The sequence below is a fragment of the Galendromus occidentalis genome, unplaced genomic scaffold (assembly GCF_000255335.2).
Source record: "Galendromus occidentalis unplaced genomic scaffold, Mocc_1.1 scf7180000077486, whole genome shotgun sequence".
Taxonomy (NCBI): Eukaryota; Metazoa; Arthropoda; class Arachnida; order Mesostigmata; family Phytoseiidae; genus Galendromus; species Galendromus occidentalis.
The window spans coordinates 653,087-680,390 of NW_003805474.1; the positions used below are offsets into that span (position 1 = coordinate 653,087).

The following is a 27,304-nucleotide window of genomic DNA, read 5'->3' on the forward strand; positions in this document are numbered from 1 at the left end:
GTCCAGTCCCTCCTCGAATGACAGAGCCCTTTCACGCGAGCGGGGAAGAATCCTCGAGGGTTTCGAGCTAGGAGTTCGGAATTCGGCGTACAGTTTCAAGAGAAGCCCTATGCATCTTATGTGGAATACAGCACGGCGAAAGCAGCATCTTCGGAGGCTCGGTTTTCCTGTACGAGTTCGAGCTCTCGTATATTCATATGTCCGCCCCTGTTTTCTCTCAGCCTCTCTCGGTGTTCCGTGTAATCGAATGCGCATAGTCTGACAGGCAGTCGAGCGCACCAGCGAACGTGCACCGAACCGCACAGAGTGAAAACTCCTTACGAACGAATTCATTCTTATCGGGCGCTTGCTGCGATAGGAGATACAGCGGAGAGGGAGGATCCGCTAGCAATGTGTCGGCACTAGAAAAAACGAGTGTAGAAGAATTCGGCCCCATGTTATTCGAGTAGACGCTCATGTTTACAGGTGATACCGACATGCGCGGCCGAGGAAGGTTCCCGAACTTGAAGTATCAAGAAAACCGCAGGGTCACACAAAACTCAAGGGGATGAATGCCGAGATCTGATGAGGGGAAAGGGAGAGCGTGAAAATTCGAGCTCTATTCCTCCAGCTGAGGATCAGGAGGAGATATCTTTCTCGCAGAAAGAGATTCTGATTTCTATCGAGAAGTCGAGCGTACTATTCTACTCGAGAGATTTGTCATATGAACGTCCGCTCGCTATCGTCGAAGAATTCTCAGAAGGAGAACAACAGAAGACTCGAAGATACTCAATCTCATTGCATGATAAGATCATATTCGGACGTCCCCTCCGGTTCTGACTTGGCACGAGTGTGACCCTGAAGGAATTCATGGACTCTCTGCATTTTTTTCTGAAGAATCAATCCCCCGGCGAAACTATGAGAAATTCGCCGAGTCGAGCAGACTTGCCGGGTGAGACTTTCATGAACCATATTCGCGATAACCGACAACGATCTATGTAGACCTTTTCAAACTCAACGAATATTTGCGGTATATTTCGGGAGCATACACATTCCTCGAACAATAACCCCGTTTCTCGTCTGAGTGGGTGTCAAACATTTCGGCGGTGAGCTTGCGGACGATCGACGAACGAACAGCTCGCAGCAACTAAACCGGGACGGTCCCACAATCTTCTTTAAGAGACTGATACCCCTGATGCGGTCACGCCGGCGTTGTGGCTTCGACGGTGCAAAATCGCGGACAAAAACCTTCGCATAGGGTCAAATCAGCTGCTGATCCTTGACTCCCAGCAACCGACTACATTTGCAGCGGCAGCAAACGTTATTTCCGTCCATATTTCTAACAGTTTCGATATTGGATTAACGGCCTGTCTGTCCGCCGGTCGCTGGGAGGCTCGGTCTGATTCATTCAAAGATCGCGAATGGACGAAGAAGTCCGCAATGAATCGAAAGGTGATTGCAGACAGGAATTAATTGGAACGATTCTCAGTGTCTAATGATCTGCATCGTCTGTTCGCGGACAGTGAACGAGATGAGGCGCTTGGATTGTTTGAAATCGTCATAAGCCATCTCATGACTTGAAGAAACGCAGTCAGTGTAGAGGGACTCGGAAGAATCATCTTCGAGCCGAATGGTGTAATGCCTTCGCTCGCTGGGCAGAAATTAGGCATGATCCGTTTTGCCGCAATCGATGATGAAACCTCTGAGCGTACCCTTAACATGCGGATATTCATGCGCGGCCGTAAGGGAGTCCGAAATATCCGCGAGGCAACGGCCACCCAGACGTCGGCTGGAAAATACGTGTTTCCTCGCGAACAAATTCCTTCCTCTGACATTAACACAGCTGCGGAGGCTGCCTCCGCCACAAACAATGGTGGTCGTTTGTCTCGATAGATTCTGACAGCATTCGAGGATGATCCTGGTGCCGAAATGAGGACGACAGCTAGTTGGTGATCGAAAGTGCATTGCTCCTCGTTTCGGAACGATTCTATTAATAGAACTCCGCCGGCTGCACGTGGTTTCCACGCGAAAACATATTGATACCGAAGCTATATGACTATCCGAATGATCACGCTCGACCGAGTCAGCGTTCGCACAAATTTAGGTGGAAGCTCGCAGTTCTGAGACTCCTGAGAAACCGTCCTCAGGATTCCAGGATGTCGATCAAAACTCACCCTGAGGCGGCCTGATGCCGCGTCTAGCAGGCTCTTGGTTGTGGTCGCGGCCTGGGTGGAGACGGGCGCTTCGGTCGGACCGTTCTTGTTCTCAACTCTTCCGTTGAGTTTTTCTGTGGACTCGGCCATCACGAACCTCACTAAAGTTTCACTTGATTTGTTCTTTTTTCGACCCAGGTCGACTTTATTACTGGCTTCGAGAGCCGTGCCGAACACTTGTAACTCGATGACGCGTTCGGCTTCTCTACGCTCGCACTTGAAGTCCGGTGTGGGAATCCCGTCGGATTAACTCTCCGCCTACGGACACTCAGGACGATCTTCCCGCCGAGTGATTAGTTTGAGATTTCCGCGCGGTTTCGGTTCAATACGCGGAGACGGTTCCCAGCGATCAGCTGTTGAAGCGGTTCTGTGTCGCCTCGTTGCTCGGCCGATGCGACACCCTCACGTTGAGCGACCGTGGATTTCGCGAGATCACCTTCGCGAATTCTACCGAGTAAAACTGGTGATCGGCATGAGTCCTCGGAAAACTCCGAAAACTGAATCTACTCTTGGAATTAGCCTCTTCTGAAAACTCGTTTCGATTGAAAAGCTCAGTTGCTGCCCTCTCCCCTCAGCTGACGACGGGTGTCGTTCTCGCCACAACAGCCGCAGCAGCCCCCCTATCAGCAGTGTGTTGTTGGTGGTGGAGGAGTAGAAGATATGAAAAGCCACAAGCGTTGAGCTCATTTCGTCAAAGTCTCAGTGGTGACTGCGGAGCGCCAGCAGATCGTCCGCGTGCTCGGAAGTTCCTACAGGCCTGAACAATGCTCGAGGAGGACGGGGAAAGGATCTACTTGGCGTCGAAATCTAGGTTGACAGCCCATTCCAATGGTCACAGAGCGCTCCGAAGTTACGGCAGCTGTGGCAGTCGAGGATCTCACATGGCTCCGAGAGCGAACATCCGCATAGTGAAACACCAAGTTCAGAGGGGCGATACCCTGCAAGGAATCGCGCTCAAATATGGAGTCACAATGGAAGAAGTGAAACGGGAGAACCGTCTGTGGACTACGGACTCTTTGTTCCTCCGTGAGTTTCTCGATATCCCTGTGCCCTCCAGTCCTACGAATGGAGAAGCAACGTCTCTACCTCGTCAGGCATCGCCATCGCCCCAGCGGACCGTCTCGTTGGATACAGTTGGGGTTGTGGACACCGCGGACGAAGACGAGAACATACGGGACTTCCTCGGACGGATTGACTTTTCGATCAAGAAAACCAAAAGCCAGATTAAGGAGTTAAATCTGACTGACGACGACCACCGTGATGCAAGCAACTACGATAGCAGCTTCGGATACAATAGCGATTGCCCGCCGTCAGTGCCAGGTCTAACCCTCAGTCCGACTCTGGATTCAGTTAGCTATCAAAACGGAGGCTACTCGTCGTTAGGCGACCTCACGAACGGACGGGGTTATTCGTCGAATCAAGTGGACTTCGCACCAAAAACCACCGTGGTCACTTCAGGCAGGAAGGTCAAAACATCTTTGCAAAAGCACCGACGGGAGCACGAGCAAATGTTCGAGTTATAGCTCAGCGAAAATTTCCGAGTGAAGGTGATAGTTGGTCGGGGACGTCGCCATGCGAATTCGTTCCTGGCTTCGATCTTGAGTTGACGTCTCAAACTGGCGGAGCGCGCAGGATTGTTGGAGCACCGTCGCCGGGACTTTACCGGCGTACATCTGTTGAACGTATCCTTAGCGAACGACATATTTGTGAGATTGTGTTTTTCTTGTGTGTGGAGGAGCGATATGCCTGCATTCCGACGCGTTCGTGGATACCGAAATCGCTTCGGATGGCGGGGAGCACATGAATACCTCCGTCGTCGCATCTTGGTACGGATGGAGGGTCTCGGATCGGGAGCGTGCTGCGGAGCGAGATTATAGCATCCTTCACCTCTGCAGAGGTGCCCCGCATTGCATCTACGATGACTCGAGGAACAGCATTCAAATCGAAAAGAATCTTCACTGAGGCAGCACATGACAGGAAACACTCGGAAAGCTCCTCTGTGGAATTGTTTCTGCTCCTCCGATGCTAGACTGTTGTGTTTGTATAATATCAAAACGTAGACTTCCGGCCCAGAGTCTCTCTCTGTGGCCGAAGAGGCTGTTGATGGTTTTGTGAAAGTAGGGCTTTGTGAGTTGTCGGAATTACAATTAGTTTTTAGGCGAAGTCATTCCGAGTACGTTCTGCCTCCGTGGTCGGTCTTCTTTATTTACTGTATATTGTGTTGTTCTGATAGAGAAGCCTCAACGATCGCGATCATCACCGCAAAACATGCAACCATTGACCCTCTGAGGCGGGGAACATGTTCCCCTTCTCATGTAGCCTGGAGGGAAATGACGGCTACTTCCTCGCTGAGAAGAGAATACTGACTACGCTACCCTCAAGTGTTCAGTGCTGAACGATATGTCCGTTGATTCTAGCCTGTGACTTAAGAAAATGGCTTGTCTACTTCGAGAACAATGGAATGACTGTAAAACCGAATTTAGGTACAGAAGCCGACTACAAGTCTTCTTGAGTCCAGCAACTAGTTTGTCCGGATGCTTTCTTTTCTGTTTAGTCGGCTCAAATATATCACAAGATCAAATGAGCTCGACATGTTTCTCGGCAACGAGGAGATTTGAGGTCGTGGAATCGGATGACGGAGAACTGTGGAGTCAGGTTGATGCGAGTGGCGGGAATAAAGAACTTAAAGCCATGACTCGACTGCTATGAAGAACAACTTGCATTCGTTTTCGTTCCACTAGACTGACTTGGGAGAGATACCTCTCGATAATCCATATGCGATTGCGATGTGAGCTTGGAACCATCTCTGGTCCTTGATAGGGATGTGTCGTGGTCATCGAGGGCAAAACAGTCAGAAAAGTTCTCGTGCCGAGCCTCAGTTCTATTCGAATGGATGTTCCAGAGTGTATCTGTGTCATCACCTGTCGGGAAGGACGACGGTAGCCTCCGGGAAACGGGACGGATATCATGGGAGTATATTCAGCTGAAATGTCCGGCCCGCGTCCCATTTTTTCATCTGGAATATCTCGAGCTTCTCCTTCCGGGAAATTCAATTAGACCGAGAGCATTCCAATTTCTACAAGTGAGCGATTTCGAGCATCCGTCGAGGCGGCTCGCATATTTCCGAATACACGCTGTGCTCATGGTCTGCGCTTGATGATGGCGGTCATGTGACGCTCCAGCACAAGGCCGGCTTGAGCTGCTGATGCTCAGCTCGGCGCATCGAGGCAGAAGTCTTCAGCTCTCCGACGGAGAAACTCGCTGAGAGTTATCCTCATCGATCTAGAGTTGATTGTAATCATTATCCGAAATGAGATCTCAATTACCACGAATCGCCTCAAATTCCCGGCGACCTCACCGCAACTTTGAGACGGAGATCGAGGATTGCTAGAGAAGTTTTGAAGTTTGTCTGCCGGTCAGATGCTTTTGTGGATAGGGGAAAACTTCAGGGTAGTTTAGCGTTCGCTTCACCGTCTGGGACAGCGTCATCGAGTTCACTCATTGCACCGGGAAGCAGTTGATCAAACAGGACTGAGCGCTAAAAACAGCTAAGTTTCGGAGAATAATTCATTCTTCCATTCCGATTTTGTGAGCAGCTGTCTCAAGTGCTCCCTCGAGTGTTGTACAGTTGGTTATGCAGAGGCGTCTGTCCCGTAGAATCAGAAAGTTATCGCCGAGCGTCCTCTTCAGAGGGAATCAGGCGAGTAAACTAGGCTTGCGAGATGATTCCGCGACTCTGACCATCAGGGATGCTTGTAAAGAGAATTCCCGTATATCGGATCTGGCTAACAAGCCGTTTTGCTGCTCGGAGAATCTCCGCGCATGCCATGTGCACCTGTCTGAGCGGGGGGTGGTTGATCTCTGATGAGTTAATACGAGCGTTTCTGATCTCCGTCTGGGCTCGAGAATTCAGCGCGACTTGATCGTATGCGCTCAGGTGTGCTCTCTGGGAGATATTGCCATCATCAGCGATCAGCGGCCAACATCTCTCCGGCCCACATCAGACCTTGAAGTTTCCGGAGCTTCTGGGCTTGAAAATATCCATTTCCGAGAGCCCCCCACCCCAGAATGATTAGGAATCCTCGTCCGACAGACTGATTCACGACACCCCGATCCCCGCCGATATGTGAGAGATCCGGCGAAGCTCCTAAACGCAAGTCCTCATCAGCACAAGATCCATGGATCTGCCATCATTGAGCTTCAGATGCAATGCAGGTGAACACCCGAGCTGTGCGTCAGCTCACGAGATAATTATTTGGAATTGATGCTAGGCCAGCCTTCGGAGAATAACTTCGTGTCTCACGATGACATCTACAGCGATGCCGTGCTCTCCCGGCAGGAACGTCGTAATTCTCGAGCGTATTTCCGGGACACAGACGGCCCTCATTTTGTTTATAAGTAGAAGTCTCGATTCGGAGAGGGAAATGTCGATGCGGAGGATGGATTCCTCGCCTACGAGACCGGGAAGCGTGCTTTTCCCGAAATCCGAGAGCATCTTTCTTTCGGACTATCAACCCAAAACTTTTTCGGGCTGATCCACACAGCCAAGGTTTAACGTCCCGGGTACTGTTATTCACATTGCTTCCGAGGACGGATCCATAGAGCAAATGTACCCAGGAGGATCAAGGCCGAGTACCTGCATATTTTTCCGGCGGCAGGGATCGAACCCACACCGCCTCCCGCGCGAGCGGCGTCGTTGCGGCTATGCACGTTTGCACGAGAAGTGACAAACGCGCTAACCACTCGACCACCCGTCGGTCTCGGACTATCAACCCGGAAACCCTTTATCAGCTGCGTTATCACTAGGAGGCATCCGCCAGAGCAAGTCCGAGCTCAGATCGAGCAGCTCAAGGCCATTAAAGGAATCAGTCCGAAAAACTTGACGCCGCAAGTATTATCCCGAGGATGATAAACTGTCGTGTGTGGGATGAGAAAAGCATGAAGACGCTCCGCATACCACGGATCGACGAAGCCTAAGCGACAAGAGCGCGCTTTCAAGGGCCTCGGTGCTTCGGAGGGTCTCGGAGCAAACTGCTACTACGCAGGTAGCACTAGATCGAGACTTCTGGTGCAAGCGGACATCCCGGAGTGCATCGACAGACCTGCACAGAAAGTGATTGTCTCGCTTTTGGATATTCTGACGAGGCTTGTCCGTCCTGTCCTCAAGAGCCAGTCATTGAGCTTCGTGGAGACTCACCGCGTGATATCCTTGGCGGCCAACTTACCGGACGGATCTATGCGCTCGGAGCCATCAACAACGAAGCCTTATGGCGGCTGAAGATCTGGCGCTGTGAGTCGAGGCATCCATGCGAACTTTCGTCGGCGAACAGTCTCGGCGGTAGTTTCGGGTATCTTATCGGAGAAGATGGACATAGATTCCCAATTTGTTTCCAGGAAAGACTACCGAACTAACGATAATGGGAAAAATGAGACATTTCCTGTCGACGTACCCAAGGAGTTATGCAGAATATTCCCGCGAATACCTCGCAGTGTTTTCCATCTGAGCGAGACGTGGATGGAACGCCATTACGCAGTCAATCAGAAGCATACTCCTCTGGTGCATTATGCGTATCAACAAGCTGGTTTGTGGTTATTGGATCTTCAGCACAAGATTCAAACCCAGACATTCTCCCAGCTGTTCATTGATGAGCTCTTCCATTCCTTGTGGGATTTGCACACGTTCATCCAAGATCGTTCGCTCGAAGCTGGCTATGAGTACGGAAAAGTCTACAAGACTATTTCGGTAGGCATTGTTGCGACGATACATTCTCACGTCTGAGCCGCTCATCATCCAGTATATTCATATCATATCATATTCAACATATCTCCCATCGACTCGAAGGTTATACTCTCGGAGTTCGCTGTGCAGATCGCTCATCTCAACGACAGCCCGCCTACAGATTTCCAGAGGCTAGGTAACGCTTTGATGGAGAAACATTGCGACAGGAAACGCGAACAAAAACTCCCAGACGTGAATATCTGCCCTGCTATCGATAACTTTAGTCAGGAGAGGCTCTTGGGTGCCGGTGGTTTCGGCGTTATTTATAAAGCCAAGTATACTCCGGGAGACATAATTTGTGTATTGAAGCTCGTTCCAATGAAAAGTTTTGCTTTCCTACGGCACTCCACGGCTGATCGCGTCGTGGCTGCAGTAACTAATCACCCCCTCGTCGTGAATTATTTCTGCTGTTTTGAAACGAGTGAGATGTCAATCGCTGCCATGGAGTACATCAGGGGAGTCACCCTCGAAAATGGTGAGGATTATTTACTCCCCGTTTTTCTCGGACCGCGTCAAACAAGCTCACATCGATGCAACGTGAACCGAATCATGCTTCGTGGCGTAAGGCCTAATAACTCCCTAATCTTCCCTATGGAGTTGTCAATTTGAGCCGGGCACTCCCGCCGAGCCTCTCACGGATGTTCTTCGGACAGATTGTGGCGGGCTTGATGCACATTCACTACAGCGGTTTCATTTATCGAGATCTCAAGCCTAGCAATGTGATGGTCCTCATTGATGGGAAAATAAAACTGATCGATTTCGAGACGAGCAGAATCTGTCGAGGGCATTTCCCGAATACTCGAATAACGTGAGATGTGCCCTCAATTCAAACCTCTGTCTCCGATCAGTAGAAAACAGAAGGTTGAGAATACTCAGTGCTCTGCTCCTTCTCAGGAACTTTTTCAAAAACACATCGTTGGAGTTCGATGACGGTGAAAAAGCCGGAACTCCACCGTTTATGGCACCCGAGGTCATCGACCAACAGGCTTACGGTCGCGCGGCCGATTGGTGGTCCGTAGGAATCGTGCTATTCAAGATGCACGCTGGCACGCTGCCCTTTCGAGCTGACGACGAGGCCGAACTCAAGAGACTCATCACCACGAGGCCGGTCACATTTCCCAAACTCTCCCGGGGAGTCAAAATGTGCAAAGACGTGAGCCCCTCATCTGTCTAAACCCCTCATGGAGTTCCCCGTCGTGAGCACCGCCGGAATTCCGTGATTAGGGAGTACGTCAGTCGGGGGGCGCTCATCTGCAATTTTCACTCCTTCGTAGGAATCTCTGTGGAGTGAGACCAACTTGCTCACGGGGATGATTTACGGCCTGCTCGAGAAAGATCCAGCCAAACGCTTGGGATCATCTGACTACGAGGCGATCCTCACAAGCCCCTTCCTGGTGGGTGTGAAATGGGACACCCCGAACAGTTCTCACTTGATGATCACAAAAATCTTCAAGCAAAGAGCGTCACGCAATGAGCAAGGCGAATTCTCGGTTCAATGCTCAAAAAAATTGAAGAAACAAAATTTGGTGGGACTCTCATCTCTGAAAGGTCGGACTTCATCGACCTTCCCGCTCAGGTTCTCTTCTGCGTCCGAAACCTGCAGCAAACGTCGGATCTCACCGAAACATCATTCCCCTACTTACAGAGAAAACAAATATAATGCTGCCGCTGAGTACGTACGTCTCGAAGTTTCTCCGGAAAGTCATCGAGAAACCGGCGTCGGCCGGTCAATGGGAAGGCTGCAAGACGGGACTGTTGAAAGAATTCGTGGATTCACAGAGGAGTTTCGCCGAGGTGGTGGGTTCGGAAACAACGGACGAAATGGAGAAATTGGAAATCGCAGTTGCCAAAGGTATCGGCCTGGCGGCCGTGGCACCGGTCGGAGTCAAAATCGGTTCAACGCATGGTGAAGATGGCCGGACTTATTATTTCGTGAGAAAGCTCACCGGGAGCGCTGCGGTAGGTGTTCTCGTCTCATCTCCCCAGTCCGAATCTTCATCGGGTCACAGCCAGGCTTCGTATTTCCACCCTGATAATAACATCTCGATGTCTCTCTATTGCTGAAGAATTGCGGCTTGGTCGTGGGCGATATCCTGCTGGAAATAAATGGATCTCCTGTGGTTAATCAGACACGGATAGAAGTCGAAGGGAAACTCATGTTTTGCACCGATATCGTCTATATCACGGTGATGACGTCGTCGCCGTATCGCCTGTGCAAAACACGGAAGGACTTCAGCAGCGTCGCGAATCTCTATCCCCCGAAATCGGTCACTCTACCCGTTTTCGAGAAAGGATTGTGAGTCGTAGTCAGTCGACTTGAGTTCCACGCTGAGAGGCCTTGAAGGGGAATCTCTTCTACATCCGATCGAAAACTCGGAATATTATCGAGTTTCCAGGATCAATCGAGTCCTGCCCGCGGAGAAGACGAGGAGAATCGAGGTGCGACCATGTGGCTTCTTCAATGAGGTCAAAAACACTTTTGTTCAATTGTTCAGCATTTGGTACGTGGACCCGACCTTCGCGGACGGCATATACTTCGGGGATTTCGTAATCAAGGTAGATGGTAGAAACATCTCCGACATGTCCGAAAAAGGTGTGAATAGGTGAGCATCCCCGTAAGTCGAGCTAGGCTGGAGATACCCCCCCAGAGTCGGAGCCTCTTTCTTTGTTCATCAGGACTTGGCATGCGTCTTGGCAACATGCCCCGTATTTTCGAGCAGTATTTCGGACTCGAAGACCCCGGAGTTATTTTGAGTCTTCGAGAGTGTGAGGCCGAAGCGAGATCCTTTCGCTACTTCGAAAACGTTTCCAGGGTACTAAATAAAAACTCCAAGGAGAGGAAGTTGGTTCTCATACCAATGTCAAGCCTGCGGCGAGAACGCCCATACTTTGATCGACTATTGCGGATATATGCAAAAGATCGAGCAACCACCTTCGAGGGAGTAATGGTAGGGAAACGTGAAGTCATTCCGACAACAGCTAGCTGACGGAGATAGACCCCTCGCTAATAATTTGGGATTTATCATTTCCCCTCGGATAAATCCTCGTTCCTAAGGAGCAAACCGGCGGAATCCGAGATGTTACAAGCCTGGAATACGTCAGCGGTGCATTCGAGTCCGCCGAGTCTGAGAGTCGGACATGAATTGGTCGCAGCGAGAGGAGCCGCAGGTCCACGGATCGGTCTGGATCGAGCGCAGTCCGCGGAGATTGAGTCGATTTCAATAATGATTGTTGGTACATATTTTCTCCTCTCCGTGTCGTTTTTGTGAGCTCCGGCGCTTGAGTTGCTGAAAACCTGGTTTCTCGATTCCTCGGACTCGTATCTGAGATGTACCCGAGAAATTCGATGAATTACGCAGCGAACAGTCTCCGCGGTGATTCAATCTGACTGGATTCACGAGAGTTCCCCGACATTCTGAGGATTCTCGTGTTCGATTGAATCAGACATCCTGATCGAGACCTGAGACCCGAGACCCGAGCTCAAAATCTGACTCAGAGATACTCCCTTATCATTTGACTCCGAATCGCCTCGGTGAGGATCCCGCCACTCTTTCGAAGGAAATTCCCCACTCTCACGTCCCTCCCTCTCCCATTAAGGGAGTGCTGGATGTCTACAAACAGAAGCACGGGCCACACTTGTAAAGTTTGTGTTCCGCGAGAGTTGCACATCATCCAGAGTCCGATTAGCGGCAGTAGTACACTTCGGAGCGCGCTGTGCCGGAGAGCGCGAGCTGCTACTTTAATAATGATTTTGAGAAGAAGTCAACAGAGTGTTCGATCCGTCGGGCAAAACGTGAAGCCAGCTGACTGTCTAGTCACTGAAACAGTTCAAAGCAAACGGATTCGGATCGAAAACGCCATCCGGTAAGCCGATCTGCAAGAAGGGAACGGGCTCTAGCTCACCTTGCGCAGCTGATTTTGTGCTTCTCATCGATTATCTTAGAAGCAAATCCCATATCAAGCCTGATACTCGGCTGCTGGAAGTTCGGAACTTTCTCGTGCTTTTCTGGAAGACCTTCAAGTGCTTCACGCCATTGTTGCTCAGTTTTTTTCTCGGTGCTGGGAGAAATGGTCCGCAGACGGTCGATAAGCTAGACTTGTTCACGGAAAATCCTGTCATTTGTCTATCTGAGGGCATTATTCGATTTCTCGATGCGAAGATGAACGGAGATGAGAGCTCCTCAAACTTCCCGACTCTATCGGTATCCATGATGAGTACCCTCAAAGGGGTCTGTCTAGAATAATTGAGCTGCGCAGCATCCAGGCAGTCCGTCGGAGGACATCTTGGACTTATCAGCGTAGTGCGTCGAGTCATGCACACTTCAGATGAACGGCCAGAATCAGTGAGTCATTGATTTGTCCCGGAAAACATCGGGGGGTCACGATCCTGGATTCGTGCACTGAATTTCTTGGCACAGTGCGAAGGAAGTCGTTTTTCGCAGCCTCTGGACGAAGTTCTCAAATGTCTTGACGGCAACATGCGACGCACCATTCTAACGTATTCAGTCGAATCTCGGAAGTAATCTTAGCGCTTTAATTAGATCGAATGAGATCCGCATCGATTTTTTTCCGGGAATTCGGTTAGGTGATTCGCAGATTACTCCGAGTAACCGAAACGAGCAATGAGTCTGCCTTTGTTTTGGCTCCAACGGATGTCGGTGAGCCCGTGCAAATAATCTGTTTGCCCTGTCTTTCTGTAACGCGGTCATTAAGATGGGCGTACGTAGAGGCTTTTGCCCGCCGTATCTGGAATTATCACCCGTCCCGGCTTCATCCACTGTTTATCCTCCGGGAGGCCGACGTTGGCCGACTGCCTGCCCTGCCTCGGATAGATGGGACTGAAAAACGTCGTGTGTAACCGAGCCATCTGCGTCCGCTGACCTGATCGATTGCTGCCTTGCGTAGAGCACAATCGAGGACCGCTTTTATATGAGCGAGGCATGCCCGAACTCTAGTCGTTCAAAGGATTCGACTCAGTCGATCCTAGGTGGCGTGTTCTGTGAACTCAGAAACAATCTTTCAAATATCGTTAGGACGTTCGTTATGAAATTCAAAAAATCGACTGACTGACTGAGTTTACTTGAATCGTGTCGAGCTGTTGGCCATTACAACGTCTCGTTCGACCGTCCGCTCCCGAGCGCCGTGCCAGTCCGGGAGCAACTGCCTACAGCAGGTCAGATTTTCTGCTTTTTCTAGCAACGATGCGCGGAAATTCTACGTTGACATGATGCGTTCGAGGAAATCATACGATCCCTCAATAGCATGCCGATGGGGCTCCTCACCAGCGGAGAAGATGCCGAGCTCGCATAGTGCAGCTACTGTCAAGGGAGGGAAGAGGTCGAGTGATCGTCCTTATCGAATTTTCCCGGAGGAAATTCACGACCGCTGGAAACGATGCCACGGACGAGCTCCGAAGCTGAGATCGTGTATCGCGAGGGTCTGCCCTCTATTGAATACAAATCGCTCTCGCAGAATGCCCGAGCGTCTCCAGGGAGGGGGAAGAGTCGGTCCCTTCTCCTAGGTATAGTTCCCAACGGGGCACTAAGGGGGTACTTTCATCGACGGGAGTCTGAGCGAATTTCGTGGAAGTGTCTCAGGCATCAACACCTTCCGCTCTTTTCCAGATTGGGTAACTCCGAAGTGTTGAAAGATCTCGCGATAAGTCCAATGGGACTCTTAGAAGACTCGCTCCGGAGACGGGCCTGGCCTATCATGCTCAAGTTGGACGGAGCCGAACGAACTCAAGGAGTCGCCTCCGATACGTTGCGATCGCATCAATACTACCAGCAGGTAAGCTGAAATCATCGAGTCACGTTTCTAATGACGTCCAGACGCGCTAGTGGTTCCATCGGACGAGAACTCTGAGGGATCCAGAGAATATTGGAGACGACGGAGACTTGCCTGGCACCGCGCTATGCCGAGTTCTTTATGAAGTCATTTTGAAGGCTTCTCGACTGCGTGGATGACAAGGGATCGTATTGGAGCTCTTCTTATTCCGAAGAAGTCTCCTTGATGCTCGTTGTTGGCGCAATGGGAAAACGCTTCCCTATGCAAATGCTCCATGAGGACATATTCCCTTTGACCTACACCGGAAGCGCTTGTAAATTGGAATCTCCGCTCCTACTGCTACGACGTCGAGCTCGCTATTCCAATAAGTCGAATCAGATAATCTCACGATGACGCGGAAGTAAATATTGATTTTTCTCCGAGCTCGTCCGAAATCGCGAAAGTGATTGTTGGAGCTTTACTCTTCAACAATGAAATCTCGGCATGCCGGAGAGGCGTGACCTCTGAAAAGAAGTCCTAAATAAACTATCGTGTCGCGCGTAATGTAGGCGACTGTGTCTCACTGGGGGGGCGTAAGTGGGTCACACGGAGACGGAGTCACGTTCGAGAAAGACTTTCATTTCTGAGTTCGACACAATCGAGTACTCGGGGTGAAGGACATGACGACAAGCATTGCCCTAAGGGGCATTCACCTGATGTTTGACCTGTTTGACAATGTGTGCGCTCAATTGAGGTTACGGGTCATCGCCTAGGCGGCCTGCGTAATCCACAGTAATGTTTTCTTTTCTCTTATGTCGAACGCCACGAGAGGAAATTGATGGAGAGCGCCACGGCGATGATGAATGCTTCCGGTTCACAGCTCTGGTCAAGAATCGAGTATCGCAAAGATTGCGCTTCCATCGATAGATCTCTGACTCGGTGGTGAGATCAGACAGAGACCGAGCAAGGAGAGAGAACAAGCAATAATTCCACGCTCCGCTTATGGGGCGTCTGAGATTTTTTTCGACGTGGTTGAGGAGAAGTGGGGCGATGTCCAAGTCCTTGTCTGGAATGGAGCGAACTTGCCGGCGAATTCTTCCCTTCGGCTGGTTCGCGTTTCATCCACCATGTACTTGCCTGCAGCGGAAACGTGAGCTCGAAGGTCTCGTAAATGGACACTCTAGGCACTCGAAACATGGACTTGAACCAGAAAAATCTTCCCCCCGACCCCATAATTCAAGGACGGAGTGAAGTCTCGTTGAACCAAACACTCGATTACAAATGATCGAATACTAACCAAAGTCTTCTCCACGAATGATCTCCATCACACTGAATCAATTGCGCAATGAATTCCGCAGGTATAACGATATTCCTTGTCCGTACTTTCGCAGGTACTGGCGGATGTGCAAAGATCGATTCGAAGATTTCCACCATCAATACCGAGAGTGAAACGGCTGCGTTTGCAAGACAAGCTCAACTCCCTGATAATGCGAATTTTGGTCGCGAACCCTGATCTTCATTATTACCAAGGTTATCATGATATATGCGTCACAGTCCTTCTAGTCCTCGACGGTGAGCCTCAACTCTATGTCTATTTCAAGAGAGCTACGTATACGTCTTTCCCCATACTCCTTGAGACTATTTTGTTGTGACTCCAAATGAGTCCAGGGTTTCCTTTTAGGTGATGAGGACCTCGCATTCAGAATCGTAGAGGATTTGTCGAGAACGAAACTCCGTCCTTTCATGGAAGTCACGGTCCAGGGAACTGTCAGACAGCTCGATGGGGTCTATCCTCTCCTAGGGCATCTCAACGAGCCGCTGAAGAAGTTTCTGGAGAAGTCACAATGTGGTAGGTGCTAATTCGAGGTCCTGAGAGTGGGAGACGCGCCACGGATTATTCCATCATCCCTAAACATTATCCAGGAGCGGTGTAGATTTCGGTGTCGGTCCCGCCTATTCATATCGGGATGACGAGGCCATTCTTCTCTAATGAGTTCAATGGAGCGATTCGTAGCTTATTGTTATCCGATTCAAGGTGTGATGTTCCTGTTACCATGGTGTATAACTTGGTTCGGTCATGATCTCACGCATTACGCTACCCTCGTGAGATTGTTTGATCTATTTTTGGCGAGTGAAGAACTCATGCCGATTTACCTGGCTGCTTCGATAATCCTCAAACACCACGCCTACCTATTGAAACAGGTATGTAAGTCGGAGGAGCTGCCCCGTGATGTTCAGATTCGAGGCTCACGCCGTTATCCCCGGGGTTCGATCCGGTACATACGTTTAGAGTGAATATCATTGTTGTCATCCAAGTCGATTTGAACAGACAATGAATGATATTCTCGAAATCCTCCCAGGAATGCTCCTTATCGAGCGTGCACGCTTACCTCGGCAGAGTGCTCCACCTAATAGATTGCGCACAAGGAGAGATGGAGGAGCGTATACAGTTTGCTCTAGAGTCATATCGGCGTTTCCCGCTCAAAAGGTGAGGAGTGCATCTCAGCTACGACGTAAAATGTCAAGTCAATGAGGCGAAGCGACGCTCCGATGCATAAATTCCCCTATGGAAATGATTAATTGTCGCAGTCGGTCGTATTCGCCGTAGGCTGGTCCTAGTTGCGTATTTCTGGCTCGCTTTGACGGAACAATACAACTCCTGACGTGTTCGACGGCCTCCGTCATGTCACAGTAGCTGAGTCGGTCTAATCGTACGCCCGCCTTTCAGGTCCGCTGCAGAGCCTCCCATCATTATGCCAAAAACGAAGAGATCTGACTGGACCGATATCTCTGACGAATGCAGAACCTCGGTCGACACCGATTTTGTTATACTCTAACTCTCGAGGGTTAGCCACAATCGATGCGCTTTCAATCGAAGCAGTTAGCTTGGGTCCCTCTCCGTCTTCTGTGGAGATACTCCACCGTTGAACGAATCTCAGAAACATCCCGTTTCCCTCCGTCCGATCGTATACGGAGCGTATACGGCAATTTCTGGACTGAAGTTCCGAAGCTCGCGAGACCGAAATCGAAGCTCACCGGGACATGTTCTCTGAATGACTTCTAAAGCAGCCCCATTGATAGATTCTCTCGATAGACTCCGTTGCTCGGAAAACCCCGTTTCAGTCAGCGGGACTCGACAGCACCGACAGAGAGGCTCACTAGTGAACTCAAACTCACGGATTCCAACATTCATTGTAAATACATATATATATATATATACATATATAGGAAAAAGTCGAATAGAGAGCAATATCCCTTTTTACACTTGGTTTCTTTCCTCCCCCCAATGCATTGCGGCCTTTGAGACGCAAACCGTCGGTCGGTCGCCCCCAGCGTGAGGGGTGAGGTTCTGACGAGGTGCTCCTGGGGTCGCTCTGGGTCTGGCTGATCCGGACGATGGAACTGAATAGCTCACGAATCTCTGCATGGCATGCCTCCCGTTCCTCCCTCTCGTCAAGAGTTGTCCTGCACGAGCGAAGCTAGATGTCCAGCATTGAAGTCCAAATATGCGCCGCCCACGACCCACAATTGAGACTTCGGGGGACGTGACCACATGATCAAGGTCACGGAAAGAGCCTATGTTCGCGACCTTTTGACATCGATTGGAGATATTGTGCTCGCCGGAGAGTGATTCAAGTTGCTTCATGCAGCACGGTGAGGTTCTCTGTTTACTCCCCGGTACATAGGCCTCGGGAGCACAGGTGCTCCGAGCTCGTGCCGTCCGCGCCAGGAATAATTTCTTCCCTAGACCCGCACCCCCAATGTAGGTACCTGAAGGAGGCGAAAATCGGGTCTGGCCTGGAAACGACTACCACTGTGATGATCGATGAATATCGGGACTCGATCATCGTCGCACGTTTTTTCTAGCTGTTGATCAGGTCGTTTCGAATAGGCGAAAACCAACGCTTTATTCACATATCGACGCTATTGATTCTGAGACTGATTCTCTGAAAAGGAGCGGAGCGCTTGACTACATTCCCGAATGAGATGCGCGAGTTCGATACATTTTTGTAAGTCCCGGCATTCGTCTTTCAGCTGAAGGGACGCCCACGCTATCTTGCTTTTCAGTATTCCCACGGTATCAGGTGCGCTGAAATATTCACGGATGAGATCTATGTTCTTCACGCCCGATTTTCCCGAATCGATAACAATCTGGAGCGGTCCCGTATTAGCTTCATTCATTCGCTTATCGATTCATGTTAAGGGGGCAACATGGCCACGACACAAAAGGGGAATTCTCAAACCTGCTACACGAAGGTCGGGGGGCTTCGTTCGAGGATGCCAATCGGAGAATCGGCCGCACTGCTACCCGAGACAACACTTCCACATCACTCGAAAAGTCGCGACGGTCCGCTGTTTCTGCGTCTGCCTCCGTTGAGATACCTTCCGAAGGGATTTCTGCTGGAAGTCGGAGCAGAAGAACTCGACATGAGGACACAGCTGAGATTTCCAGACGTCGACCCTGAACTGCGGAGCTTCGTGGGAAGATCTCTTACCTGGATCAGAGGGTGTGTGAGGATGTTCGGCACGCAATCTCGAAGCGGCTCCTTCGCTCAACGCTGGGTCATCCTTCGCGGTTTCTTGCTCGTCCAACTCATGGCAAGCCACGCAGTAATTAGCGCCCTGACAGTAAGGATATAATGATTGTCTATGACAGTATTCAAAGATGACTACGAACGTGGAGCAGTTATAATAACGCAACGGAGGACTTCTGATCCCCTTTCCATCACGCTTGACATCATCGAGACAATGTGACCAGTACAGAGACCCTTCCCTCAACCATTTGCCTCCCTCCACGGGCGGACCGAGAACAAAATGCTAAGGGGTCGATCCTGTGACTTTTTGGTGACAACGAGCCTGTCTGTGCTCGTTCAATTAATTAAGGGCCTGGGCTCACCTGTCGGCTTTCGAGGAGAATCGTGTCGCAAACTTGGCAGGTTTCACCTTTAATTCAGGACAGCAGTGTCAGCTTCAACTCCTTAGACTGCGATTCTCACGACATAAATTCAAGACCGGAGAATGGATATTCCATCAGGCCGATGGCACCAGAATATTACTTAGACTCACCCAGCATTTTGTAGCCTCGGAGCATGTAGCTTCCAAGCAGAGCGCTGATTTTGTCATTTCTCTCTCGGCGTTTCTCGATGACCTTCAATTCTGCTGTAGTGGGAGGCCTCCATTCGTCAACAGGACCGTCCATGGCTCGACTTCAAATCGATCCGTGCAAATTACGCTGAATGTAGAGCTTTCAAGTGCAAAGGCAACGCTCTGGTTTCTGTTGTTTACGTTGAGAAATTCTCCTCACTCTCTAGTTCTCGGTGCTCTGCGCCCCTTGCCACAGTCCCAGAGCTCGTCTGGTTTACGTAGCCAGTCATGCAGGTTTCAGAAACGGAGGAACGCTCCACTCAGGGACGCCGCGCCCTGGAACGGAGGGATGCCGTAGGAGCCAAGAGGAATTCTCATTCGATAATGGAATGCTCCAGAGACTTGTTGCGATTCCGTTCAAAAAGAATACAGCTTCGTAGCCAGCTAGCAGACTGAGAGAGGGGTAAATGCAAGGGGAGCCCTGATCATGATGATCTTTCCTGAATCCACGGGAGATTCTCGAGCGCTGAATAGCATCTCCCATTCCCGGAACGAGATGTTCATCCGCTTGCAGGAGACTGTGAGCAGCAAGAATCGAGAATGGATCATCGCGAGGCACATGCTCAATCAAATTCTCAGCGACGTGATTTCTGAAGATGACCAGAGCTTAAATCCAGTGGTGAAGAGCCGCGAGTATTTCCGCGCGAATGAGTTCAGGCTGACGCGGGGAGAAAACTTCCGGGATAGGGATTGCTCTCGCTCGATATCGAGATGGACACAGGGGCGCGGGAGGGAGCGGAGGACACGCCGGACCGCGAAAAAGAATTATGTGTCGAAGCAGCCGGAGGATCAGACTCACGACACCGACTGGACGAGCAGTCATCAATCCGGATCAGAACACAAGAATCAGTCGATCACCGGCTAGGCCTCGAATCCGTCGACCTCCTCGACCAATTCGCGCTCGGATGCATAGATGGAATACGGTCAATCAGAATCTTTTACCACCGTAAGCTGCGGGAGAGCGCTATTCTCCGACGCGATAGGGAGAGACCATAGGAGATCACTGCCGGTTGGGAATTGCGGAGAGAAGCTGACGCAGAGTTCAGGTGGTATGATTTTGGAAGCGATTGATAGCACTTGTCTCCGCAGCCATTCGGATCGTTCCACACATCCTGACCACGGGATTCCCATTCCTAGACTGACATGGAGTCGATGGCCATAGCGGACCTAATAACGGACTCTCGCATGAATAGGATTGCTACCATGGCCCTGGTCCTATCTCCTCCCATTCTGATCGAATCACTTATACCGTACCTATGCTTTCGAGAGGGAAACTCGGAAGCTATGGTCTATTCGACGATTTTTCACGGTTTCCCGCCCTCATGCGCGTCGTCAGAAAGGCTGCCTCGCATGCTAAGGCGATGTCCACCTCGCACGAGCGGAAGACATCTGCCTCGCAGGAGAAAGCGTGAATGCTGCCTGAGCCCAACAAATGGTGCGATTTCAGAGTTGAGTTTTCCCCATTTCATCACAGTGCATTGAAATCCCAGGCGTGTTGATCGATATTCTTGGAATGCGCAGCTTGAGTTCGAAGAACCGCCCGATAGTTTCCAGGAAGTATCCGATTGATGACCTGACATGTGGACCGCCTCCACCACAGGCCTTGCGTGACCCTAACGATCTTGCAGTGAGCAATCGCAGTGAACGTTCTTCCAGCGAGACGAGTAACTTTTTCGCAGTAATCCTCAGCCTGGGTAACCCGAAGAGGGGAATCCCCGCCGGAGTCGCCGAGAACAGACCGAATTCGATTGCTGATGGGAAATACGCTGACCGCAGGGGCAGAGCTCGTCACGGAATCGAGGATATAAGGCAGAGGTTCCTGACGGCGACACATCCGTTCCCAGTGGAAAGCCTGGAAACAGGCCCTGCTATTCGCCAGCGATGCTTCCGATGTACTTGACCGTGAGTCGAGGTTCTGATGTGGGACTTGTAATCTAGTGAATCCTCCTTGCGGTCGTCTCTCTCGTCGGGGACTTCCTTCCATTGTCCTGTTCGAGTTCCAGATTCTGGTGCTCATAGCCGTAGCTGATGAAAGTACTGCGACCTTTCTGCACTCCGGGTGTCCGTCGTGCAACCTCAACCCTATTATCGTGAGGCCGGCAGTATTACAGCAGGTCCCATCCTGTGGTGCGCAGTCTTGCGCCCGGGCAACTGCTATCGTTGGCGCCACGTGTTTCCCATGGAATATTTTCGCCGGGAAGCGATGAGTACTCGAACATCTGACCGGCAACACGTGACAAAACGCTGTAAACATATATACGTATCAATATACATCGCGGATATATATATTTCGGTTGTATAACTATCGCTTACGGTTGCAAAGCGCATAATATGATATGCTCGTACCGGCAGAGATGTTTTCGATGAATGCTCGAAAAAAAGTCTATAGATCTGTAAAGTTCGTCTTCTCAATTCCCAGATAGCGAAAAGATCTGGAGCACGATGAATATGTAATCGTACCATAGTTCGAGGAGCACGTGCACGTCTGCACGCGTGACAGTCGGCTCGAACGGACGTTCCTTTGAAGCGTTTACCGAATCATCGGAACCTATCTGTAGTACTGAGGTTTCGATAAGCACATATCACACCACGAGAGCTATTCAGAGATGCCTCTCGAGGATTGGATTGAATCGGAACCGTCTAGACGATTAGACAGTTCCGGAATTGAAGTTTTCTGCAGAATGGTTCCGTATTTCTCCGGCCGAGGACGAATGTTCGACGTTCGGTCGAAGAAAGTTCTCTAACCGGACGCCTTTTACGGAACACGCGACTTGGTTGCCTATATGTCAATCTCGGTCGATCATTTTATTCAAGAACTCATGACTTTGTATCCTCCGCCTACGGAAACAGTGTTAGAACTCCCGAGAGACTGCGCGGTGCTCATGCTGCTCACAGGAGTGACGGCACGGTTCGACGCCATAACGGTTTGAGGGTAGAAACTCGAGTAAATGTCTGGTTTGAAGGTAGCCACTCGACACACGGATGGCAGAACACACGGGTCCACGAGTTCTTGGTTGATGTTGGCGTACGTCATGGGAATCGTGGATGCGAAACTATTACCCAAGCCGCCGTAGGCGACGGGGTAACCTACGCTGTCCAACGAGATGGTCCTTCGTTTATTCGGCATGTACCAGCCATCTGGAATGGGACAAGCTCGGCTCAGATTCGGGCCTTTTGTACCTCTTGTCATCGTATCACAGCTGGAGGAGCGGACGGCGTCGTTCTCTCAACCATGGATCTTATCCACCGGGAGAGTCCCTATAACCGGACGTGGAGATCCCGGTACTGACGGCCTGATACTCACTGACGGCGCAGAATGAGACAGCAACGAGGAGCGCTCCGAAAAGTTTCATTGTGGAGAAATAATTCCGAAGCTCCGATAGAACCTTGACGTATTCGGAAGCGCTTTATATCAGCCCGTCGGCAGGAAGGAAGCCTAATTTTCCGGAACCGCTCGCTCGAGAAAAGCTTTCATCTTGGCCGAAACTCGTGCTGTCCGAGTCCGCAGCTGCTGACCGCGTCATGATCTCGAGTCGCGAGTCGACCGACATCTCTTTGGAGGCAGTGGAATCGTGTTCAACGATTAAAGCACAATCGGATCCCTCGGTGATGTCACGGAGAGTTTCACGCGCTTGCACGGTCCGGATTGTGACTCGCTTTGGATCTCCGAGCTGATACCGAACTCTTCATCGACCGCAATGGGAAACTGGCGAACTTCCAGAGAACGCCGGAAGCCGCTATTCGAACGTGAGTCACCCGCATTGCATGATTAAACCTTCCCTCTGGCGGGGGAGGGCTCCGCGATGACATTTCGTTGGCATTTGCCTGCCACCGAGCAGCTTGGGCAAACAGGTCAAAAAGGTTCCCCCCAGGCTCGATCGGACAGCACTTCGCTCATCCCAGGAGAAATGTCGCGGGCGGAAAACACGATTGCGAGGATGTGTACGAAGCGCATGACTTCTCTTTAGAAAGAATCCGCTTGTCAGATCCACGTTCATTCAGAAAAAAATTTCGCGATGAAATCTTTGATGAGTTTTGGCCGCCAATGAAAATTTCCGGAATTCAGCCGACCCCGCAGGATATCCCTCATCTCGTCCGGTTATTCCTCCCTTCCTTCTCTCCGCTCAGTTCGTCTGCATGTGGAGCATTCCGACTCTGACCAGCGCTACCTTCCTGCCGAGTCCCTGCAACTTATGTAATGTGATCGACCTGAAACTAGTCATCGTGGAGGAAGTCCCTGCGCGAGTCGTTGACCCCGTCCCTGTCCCCATCTTAACTTCTTCCCAATGGATTCAGGGTACCCTTGCGCTGTCAGCGGAGGAGCTTCAGGCCGCGAAAAGGTGCCGCTGAGGCACTTCCGCGTTCCGAACGCTGTCTCCACGGGTCACAGATTATACGTTGCTCGGTCTAGCCCGCTTACTTCGGGTAGCTTAAGTCTACAACAAAGGATAAGGGATACGGGTGCAATAGTGAATGACCACTTGGAAGACGTTTTCAAAGTTAAGAATTTTTATTACGCGTGATACGGAGGGTGAAAACTTGAAAGAAAACTTTATAAAATTCTTGCTACAGGTACTATTCAATCAGTCATTGATGATATGTACCCTGCTGCAGAACTAGCCTACGTGTTTTTTCGTTCATCCCACATGTACGTTTTAGGCGCACACTCTTGAAGTGAATAGACGGCAGCTTCGGTAAACGTGAGCCCGAGAGAGCTCTTGGATATGTATCACCACAATCGAACGAAATTCAAAGGTTACTCGCGCGGAACGGATCCCAATCTTGTCAACTTGGACCAATGATTGAGGAAAGACGCGCGGGAAAACGATCCACAAATGATCGTATTGAGCTAAAGTACATGTTGAGTTTCCAGGCGAGGGGGGACATGATCACAATGACAAAATATCTCGGAATCTTTTCCGATAAGGACGACTCCCACAGAGTCGTGCCTCGGCAACCTGAGGTATCCCCGAGAGGTTAGGAGGTCAGTTTTCATATTTCCGCAAACGCTGCAGAAGTCTCTCGTTGTCTTGAAGGAGTTTTCGCACTTCTTCACGAAGGGCAACATTTTCTTTTTCGAGAAATGAGGCACGCAACACTATTTGATTTTCCTTCACGCGACGCACCTCTCGAGACCTGTAATAAAGTTGAAAACCTTATCCCCGGAGGAAGATTCGGATGCTCCAGGACTCTCACAGTCGTCGATCTCGTGGGAGTTCCTGTGGTCGGAATTATTGACCAGAGGCTATGCTATACATCACGGCACTGACCTTTTGGCCGCAATGTTGTTCTTCTGCCTCCGGGCCCAATACTTCTCATCTTTCAGCTCTGGAGGGACAAACTGTTTTCGCGATTTCTTGATGATCGGCTGTGGTTTTAGTTCATCTTCCGAGAATGAGTGACTAGACGGATCGAAATCTTCTTGACCTGTCGACACGGAGACTAATTACTGAGGCTTTTTGGTTCCGAGGGCGCTTCTATGAAAGCTCTCCAACAAGCATTCTCCGAGGAATCGCTCCTCAGATTCCCACTCCATGACGGGGAGAATCTCCCGCTCAGAGTGTCGGGAAATGACGAAAATACCATGAGCCTCCGTCAGAATTTCCAATTTGAAGGTTTCACGACCGGGATAATCACCTGGTATCGTGGCTAACGCGAGATCGTTCCTTGTGAAGCCACATTCGACGTTCACGAGCTGATTTGGACTCTCCGGAGACTTGATGTCTTTTGAATAATGCTCTTCCGTCGACTGCACATTACAGTAGCCTGTGATGAGCGATATCATCAGAAACGGACGCTCAAGCTACTCTTTCATTCATTCATCATATGACGAGGCGGGAGACTTTAAGAAGTCAGTCCTGGGGCCATCATCAATGACGGAACAGAGACGGTGGGGGGGCATGTAGTATTGCTTACCCGGGTAGGTACTGGGTTCGCCTCTTGACTTCGCGTTCGCGAAACGCATGCCAAGGTTGCCGATGTCTTCAGAGCTGCTTCGCGCATACGACATTTGCATTTGCTGTCGATGTTGATGCAAGTGCTGCTGAAGCTGACCACCCTGATGCTGTCGGACGGAACCTCTGTTGTTCTCCTGGAGAAAATCATCCAGATCCATGTACTCGAGCTTGATGTTGTTGAGATCTCGCTCCCAATTGACCTGGCCTGGGAAGTAAGCTGCCACGTTAGAGGTGATAGTCGTGAGTTCCCCGCGCGCAATCTGGTCGGAGAACTCAAGGGGCAACTCACCATTGTGTGGATTATGCCCTTCATTGTGGACAATCATGCAGGGAACCGCTGAGGGATAGTCTCCGCTACTGCTGCTACTGCTGGTGGCGTTGCAGTTGTCCGATACGTGGCCATTCAGATCTGAAGCCAAGTTCGCGCGTGAACGTTCGGCCACTGCAAAATCGATGGAAATCAATCTCTTCACGCTGTACACTGCGGATTTCGCGGATCGCTTTCGCATCCTCGATCCCGAACGGGATCAATTCGACAGATTTCGCCGAGATCCCGTGAGGAACAATACCGGCGGACGTCCGCAAAACCGAGAAAGTTTAACTGGGGCTCCGTGATCCCGAGGAAGCTCCGATTTGAGCTCTCCAAGATGGGTTCCGGAGACTCGCATTTTTTAATCTCGATAGATCATGGCAAAAATTACTCAGTGAGAGTGTCGGGAGCTTGTGGAATTCGAACTCCGCTCTCAATTTGATTCGGCTACGCAAGACGCGATAGTTTCAACTCTAGGAGGCGGTCAAGCATCCGGGAATTCGCTCGCTGCGAGCAAAGAGCGGGAAACGACACATTCGCTGAGCTCGCAGCGCTAGACATCGTCCCGGTAGCGTGGAGGTCTCCATGCCTGCGTATTTCCATCGAGGGACTCGATGGAGATGCGGTGGACTCGTCCGTCAAAAATGGGTCGATCTCAAAAATCGAAGCGATTCGGCGATGTGCCGTCAAGGGACTGCTGATCACGGTCAGAAGAAGAACTTCCGAAAGCATGAGGTTTAGCTTCTGGTTTTCGGGAAAGTTCCAGCTCTTTGGAAGAATCGCCGGGAGTGATCGTTCGTCCCGAGGCCTCGCATTACGCAAAAACGCTGTTTATTCCTTCTCTCGTTCCTTTTTTCCGCGGATCAAGAGGAATATCTATATAAGGTTCGGAACACACTTTCCGATCTGTCACCTGCACTTCGCGCGCTCTTCTTCACCATTTTCTCGTCTTCAATCCGCTTTGGTCCATCAGAGGAAAAAGAGGTCTGCGACGTAAAGCGAGGAAAAGAGAGCGGGGGATAGAACTTGCATAATGTTTTGCCTCTCTGAGAGCGAGTCGCTTATGAAAGCGCTAATCGCACACCGTCGGAGAGTCAACGTGTCTACATATTCCCATTTCATAATCCCGATTCCGGTCGAACCCAACAGGATCTCACCGATTCGTGAAGTTATCACGCCTTTTCCCGAGTTCCAAGCGAGCTCTGCCCGGCGTCGATCCTCTTCGGCGGCATTTTCTGCGAGAAATTTCCAGAAAACGTCAGGGCGTCTTCCTCTCGGAAGTCATGCATGCTGAGGTATCAGCAGAGGTCGATCTAGGTCGACGAACCTGATTCTTGGGCCAGAAGCTGATTGTCCGCTATCGATCTGAAACGTGGCTGCTCGATACAATGGGAAGGAATATGTGCGTGACCTTGCAGTCCTGAAGTCGACGCTGCAGTGGGCGTTTGAGATCTATGCTGCTGTGGCTGTTGTTGCTGCTGCTGCTGTTGTTGTTGCTGCTGCTGTTGCGCCCGCTGGTGTTGCTGGGTGTTGTTGCTGTTCGCGTTACTATTGTTGTGATTTCCGCAACTTGACGATTGCGGTCGTTGGGGGGATCCGCTGACGTCGTCGTAGAGACCACCAGATCGACTGAAACTGAGGTGGTTTCTTACAAGCTCCGGAGCTTCCTTCCGGAGGAAACGCTTCGAAATAGTCGTTCTCTCGTTCCCTATGCATAGATCATCCCTCGATCGTCGTCGTGCCCCGCTTCGAGAGATAGTCGTCATAGCTCACCTGGAGAGACATAAGGCCTGGCCTTCCGGTTGCACATGCGAGAGGGGCTGGGCGAGTTCAGGACCTACCGCAGTAGGACCTGACATATGCCCCCCTTGATTCGCTCCAGCTAGACCATAGTAGTCGTACGAAGGGTGCGGACCCTGTGAAGACTCCACAATCACCGACAGCTTAGAGCTTGAGGACCGGACGTTTCCTTCAATCGTGTGGTCGTCCACGCTCTGACGGGAAGCCGGTCCTGGAAATCCGGGTAGATTTCTGTCAGGAGGACTCGCTTGATGGCTTTCACCGATTAGCACGGCACTCACACAATGCTGACTTATGATTTTCCGATCGAGGCATCCGCAGAAACGTACACTGGAATTTCGTAAGTTGACGCTGA

The 27,304-nt window shown here is 50.7% G+C and overlaps 6 protein-coding genes across 6 annotated transcripts; 3 read left to right on the forward strand and 3 right to left on the reverse strand.

Moving 5' to 3' along the window:
- The first annotated feature begins 2,956 nt into the window (after positions 1-2,956).
- Positions 2,957-3,855, forward strand: red (LysM peptidoglycan-binding domain-containing protein red). The gene has a single exon (XM_003745954.3). It carries the CDS (start codon positions 2,957-2,959, stop codon positions 3,713-3,715), a length of 759 nt encoding a protein of 252 aa, XP_003746002.3. The 3' UTR covers positions 3,716-3,855.
- Positions 3,856-7,459: 3,604 nt separating this feature from the next.
- LOC108864561 (serine/threonine-protein kinase Nek5) lies at positions 7,460-10,958 on the forward strand. The gene is made up of 10 exons (XM_018640509.2): positions 7,460-7,482; positions 7,587-7,935; positions 8,035-8,446; positions 8,569-8,779; positions 8,866-9,124; positions 9,246-9,519; positions 9,617-9,930; positions 10,038-10,267; positions 10,368-10,574; positions 10,784-10,958. The coding sequence occupies exons 1-10, from the start codon at positions 7,460-7,462 to the stop codon at positions 10,956-10,958; spliced, it is 2,454 nt and encodes an 817-aa protein (XP_018496025.2).
- Positions 10,959-11,647: 689 nt separating this feature from the next.
- LOC100903663 (TBC1 domain family member 20) lies at positions 11,648-16,695 on the forward strand. Its single transcript, XM_003745926.1, has 7 exons — positions 11,648-11,835; positions 13,596-13,761; positions 15,129-15,309; positions 15,419-15,586; positions 15,773-15,939; positions 16,098-16,225; positions 16,466-16,695. The coding sequence occupies exons 1-7, from the start codon at positions 11,717-11,719 to the stop codon at positions 16,572-16,574; spliced, it is 1,038 nt and encodes a 345-aa protein (XP_003745974.1). The 5' UTR covers positions 11,648-11,716; the 3' UTR covers positions 16,575-16,695.
- Positions 16,696-17,626: 931 nt separating this feature from the next.
- LOC100903802 (Sjoegren syndrome/scleroderma autoantigen 1) lies at positions 17,627-18,993 on the reverse strand. Its single transcript, XM_003745927.1, has 5 exons — positions 18,805-18,993; positions 18,635-18,681; positions 18,234-18,360; positions 17,982-18,138; positions 17,627-17,827 (listed from the first exon to the last, which is right to left on the reverse strand). Exons 1-5 carry the CDS (start codon positions 18,935-18,937, stop codon positions 17,662-17,664), a joined length of 630 nt encoding a protein of 209 aa, XP_003745975.1. The 5' UTR covers positions 18,938-18,993; the 3' UTR covers positions 17,627-17,661.
- Positions 18,994-21,653: 2,660 nt separating this feature from the next.
- LOC100904095 (uncharacterized) lies at positions 21,654-22,276 on the reverse strand. Its single transcript, XM_003745928.1, has 2 exons — positions 22,187-22,276; positions 21,654-22,020 (listed from the first exon to the last, which is right to left on the reverse strand). Exons 1-2 carry the CDS (start codon positions 22,233-22,235, stop codon positions 21,692-21,694), a joined length of 378 nt encoding a protein of 125 aa, XP_003745976.1. The 5' UTR covers positions 22,236-22,276; the 3' UTR covers positions 21,654-21,691.
- A 1,591-nt stretch (positions 22,277-23,867) lies between these two features.
- Positions 23,868-26,934, reverse strand: LOC100908136 (protein kinase 4-like). The gene is made up of 7 exons (XM_029112224.1): positions 26,923-26,934; positions 26,477-26,816; positions 26,307-26,384; positions 24,799-25,281; positions 24,520-24,648; positions 24,153-24,309; positions 23,868-24,018 (listed from the first exon to the last, which is right to left on the reverse strand). Exons 1-7 carry the CDS (start codon positions 26,932-26,934, stop codon positions 23,868-23,870), a joined length of 1,350 nt encoding a protein of 449 aa, XP_028968057.1.
- Between the last annotated feature and the right edge of the window lie 370 nt (positions 26,935-27,304).

Coding starts and splice junctions, on each gene's coding strand:
- LOC108864561 (XM_018640509.2), top strand. CDS start 7,460: ATGGCGGCTGAAGATCTGGCGCT. Junction 8,447..8,568: donor GGGAGTCACCCTCGAAAATG/GTGAGGATTATT, acceptor TTCCCTATGGAG/TTGTCAATTTGAGCCGGGCA. Junction 10,268..10,367: donor CCCGTTTTCGAGAAAGGATT/GTGAGTCGTAGT, acceptor TCGAGTTTCCAG/GATCAATCGAGTCCTGCCCG.
- LOC100903663 (XM_003745926.1), top strand. CDS start 11,717: ATGATTTTGAGAAGAAGTCAACAGAGTGTTCGATCCGTCGGGCAAAAC. Junction 15,310..15,418: donor AGTCCTTCTAGTCCTCGACG/GTGAGCCTCAAC, acceptor GTTTCCTTTTAG/GTGATGAGGACCTCGCATTC. Junction 15,587..15,772: donor TCTGGAGAAGTCACAATGTG/GTAGGTGCTAAT, acceptor ATCCGATTCAAG/GTGTGATGTTCCTGTTACCA.
- red (XM_003745954.3), top strand. CDS start 2,957: ATGCTCGAGGAGGACGGGGAAAGGATCTACTTGGCGTCGAAATCTAGG.
- LOC100903802 (XM_003745927.1), bottom strand. CDS start 18,937: ATGGACGGTCCTGTTGACGAATGGAGGCCTCCCACTACAGCAGAATTG. Junction 18,139..18,233: donor TCACACACCCTCTGATCCAG/GTAAGAGATCTT, acceptor TCCGACTTCCAG/CAGAAATCCCTTCGGAAGGT. Junction 17,828..17,981: donor CCCCGACCTTCGTGTAGCAG/GTTTGAGAATTC, acceptor TGAATATTTCAG/CGCACCTGATACCGTGGGAA.
- LOC100908136 (XM_029112224.1), bottom strand. Junction 25,282..26,306: donor CGTGATAACTTCACGAATCG/GTGAGATCCTGT, acceptor TCGATTTTGCAG/TGGCCGAACGTTCACGCGCG. Junction 24,310..24,519: donor CGCGTTAGCCACGATACCAG/GTGATTATCCCG, acceptor CCGTGTCGACAG/GTCAAGAAGATTTCGATCCG.
- LOC100904095 (XM_003745928.1), bottom strand. CDS start 22,235: ATGAAACTTTTCGGAGCGCTCCTCGTTGCTGTCTCATTCTGCGCCGTC. Junction 22,021..22,186: donor TGTCTCATTCTGCGCCGTCA/GTGAGTATCAGG, acceptor GTCCCATTCCAG/ATGGCTGGTACATGCCGAAT.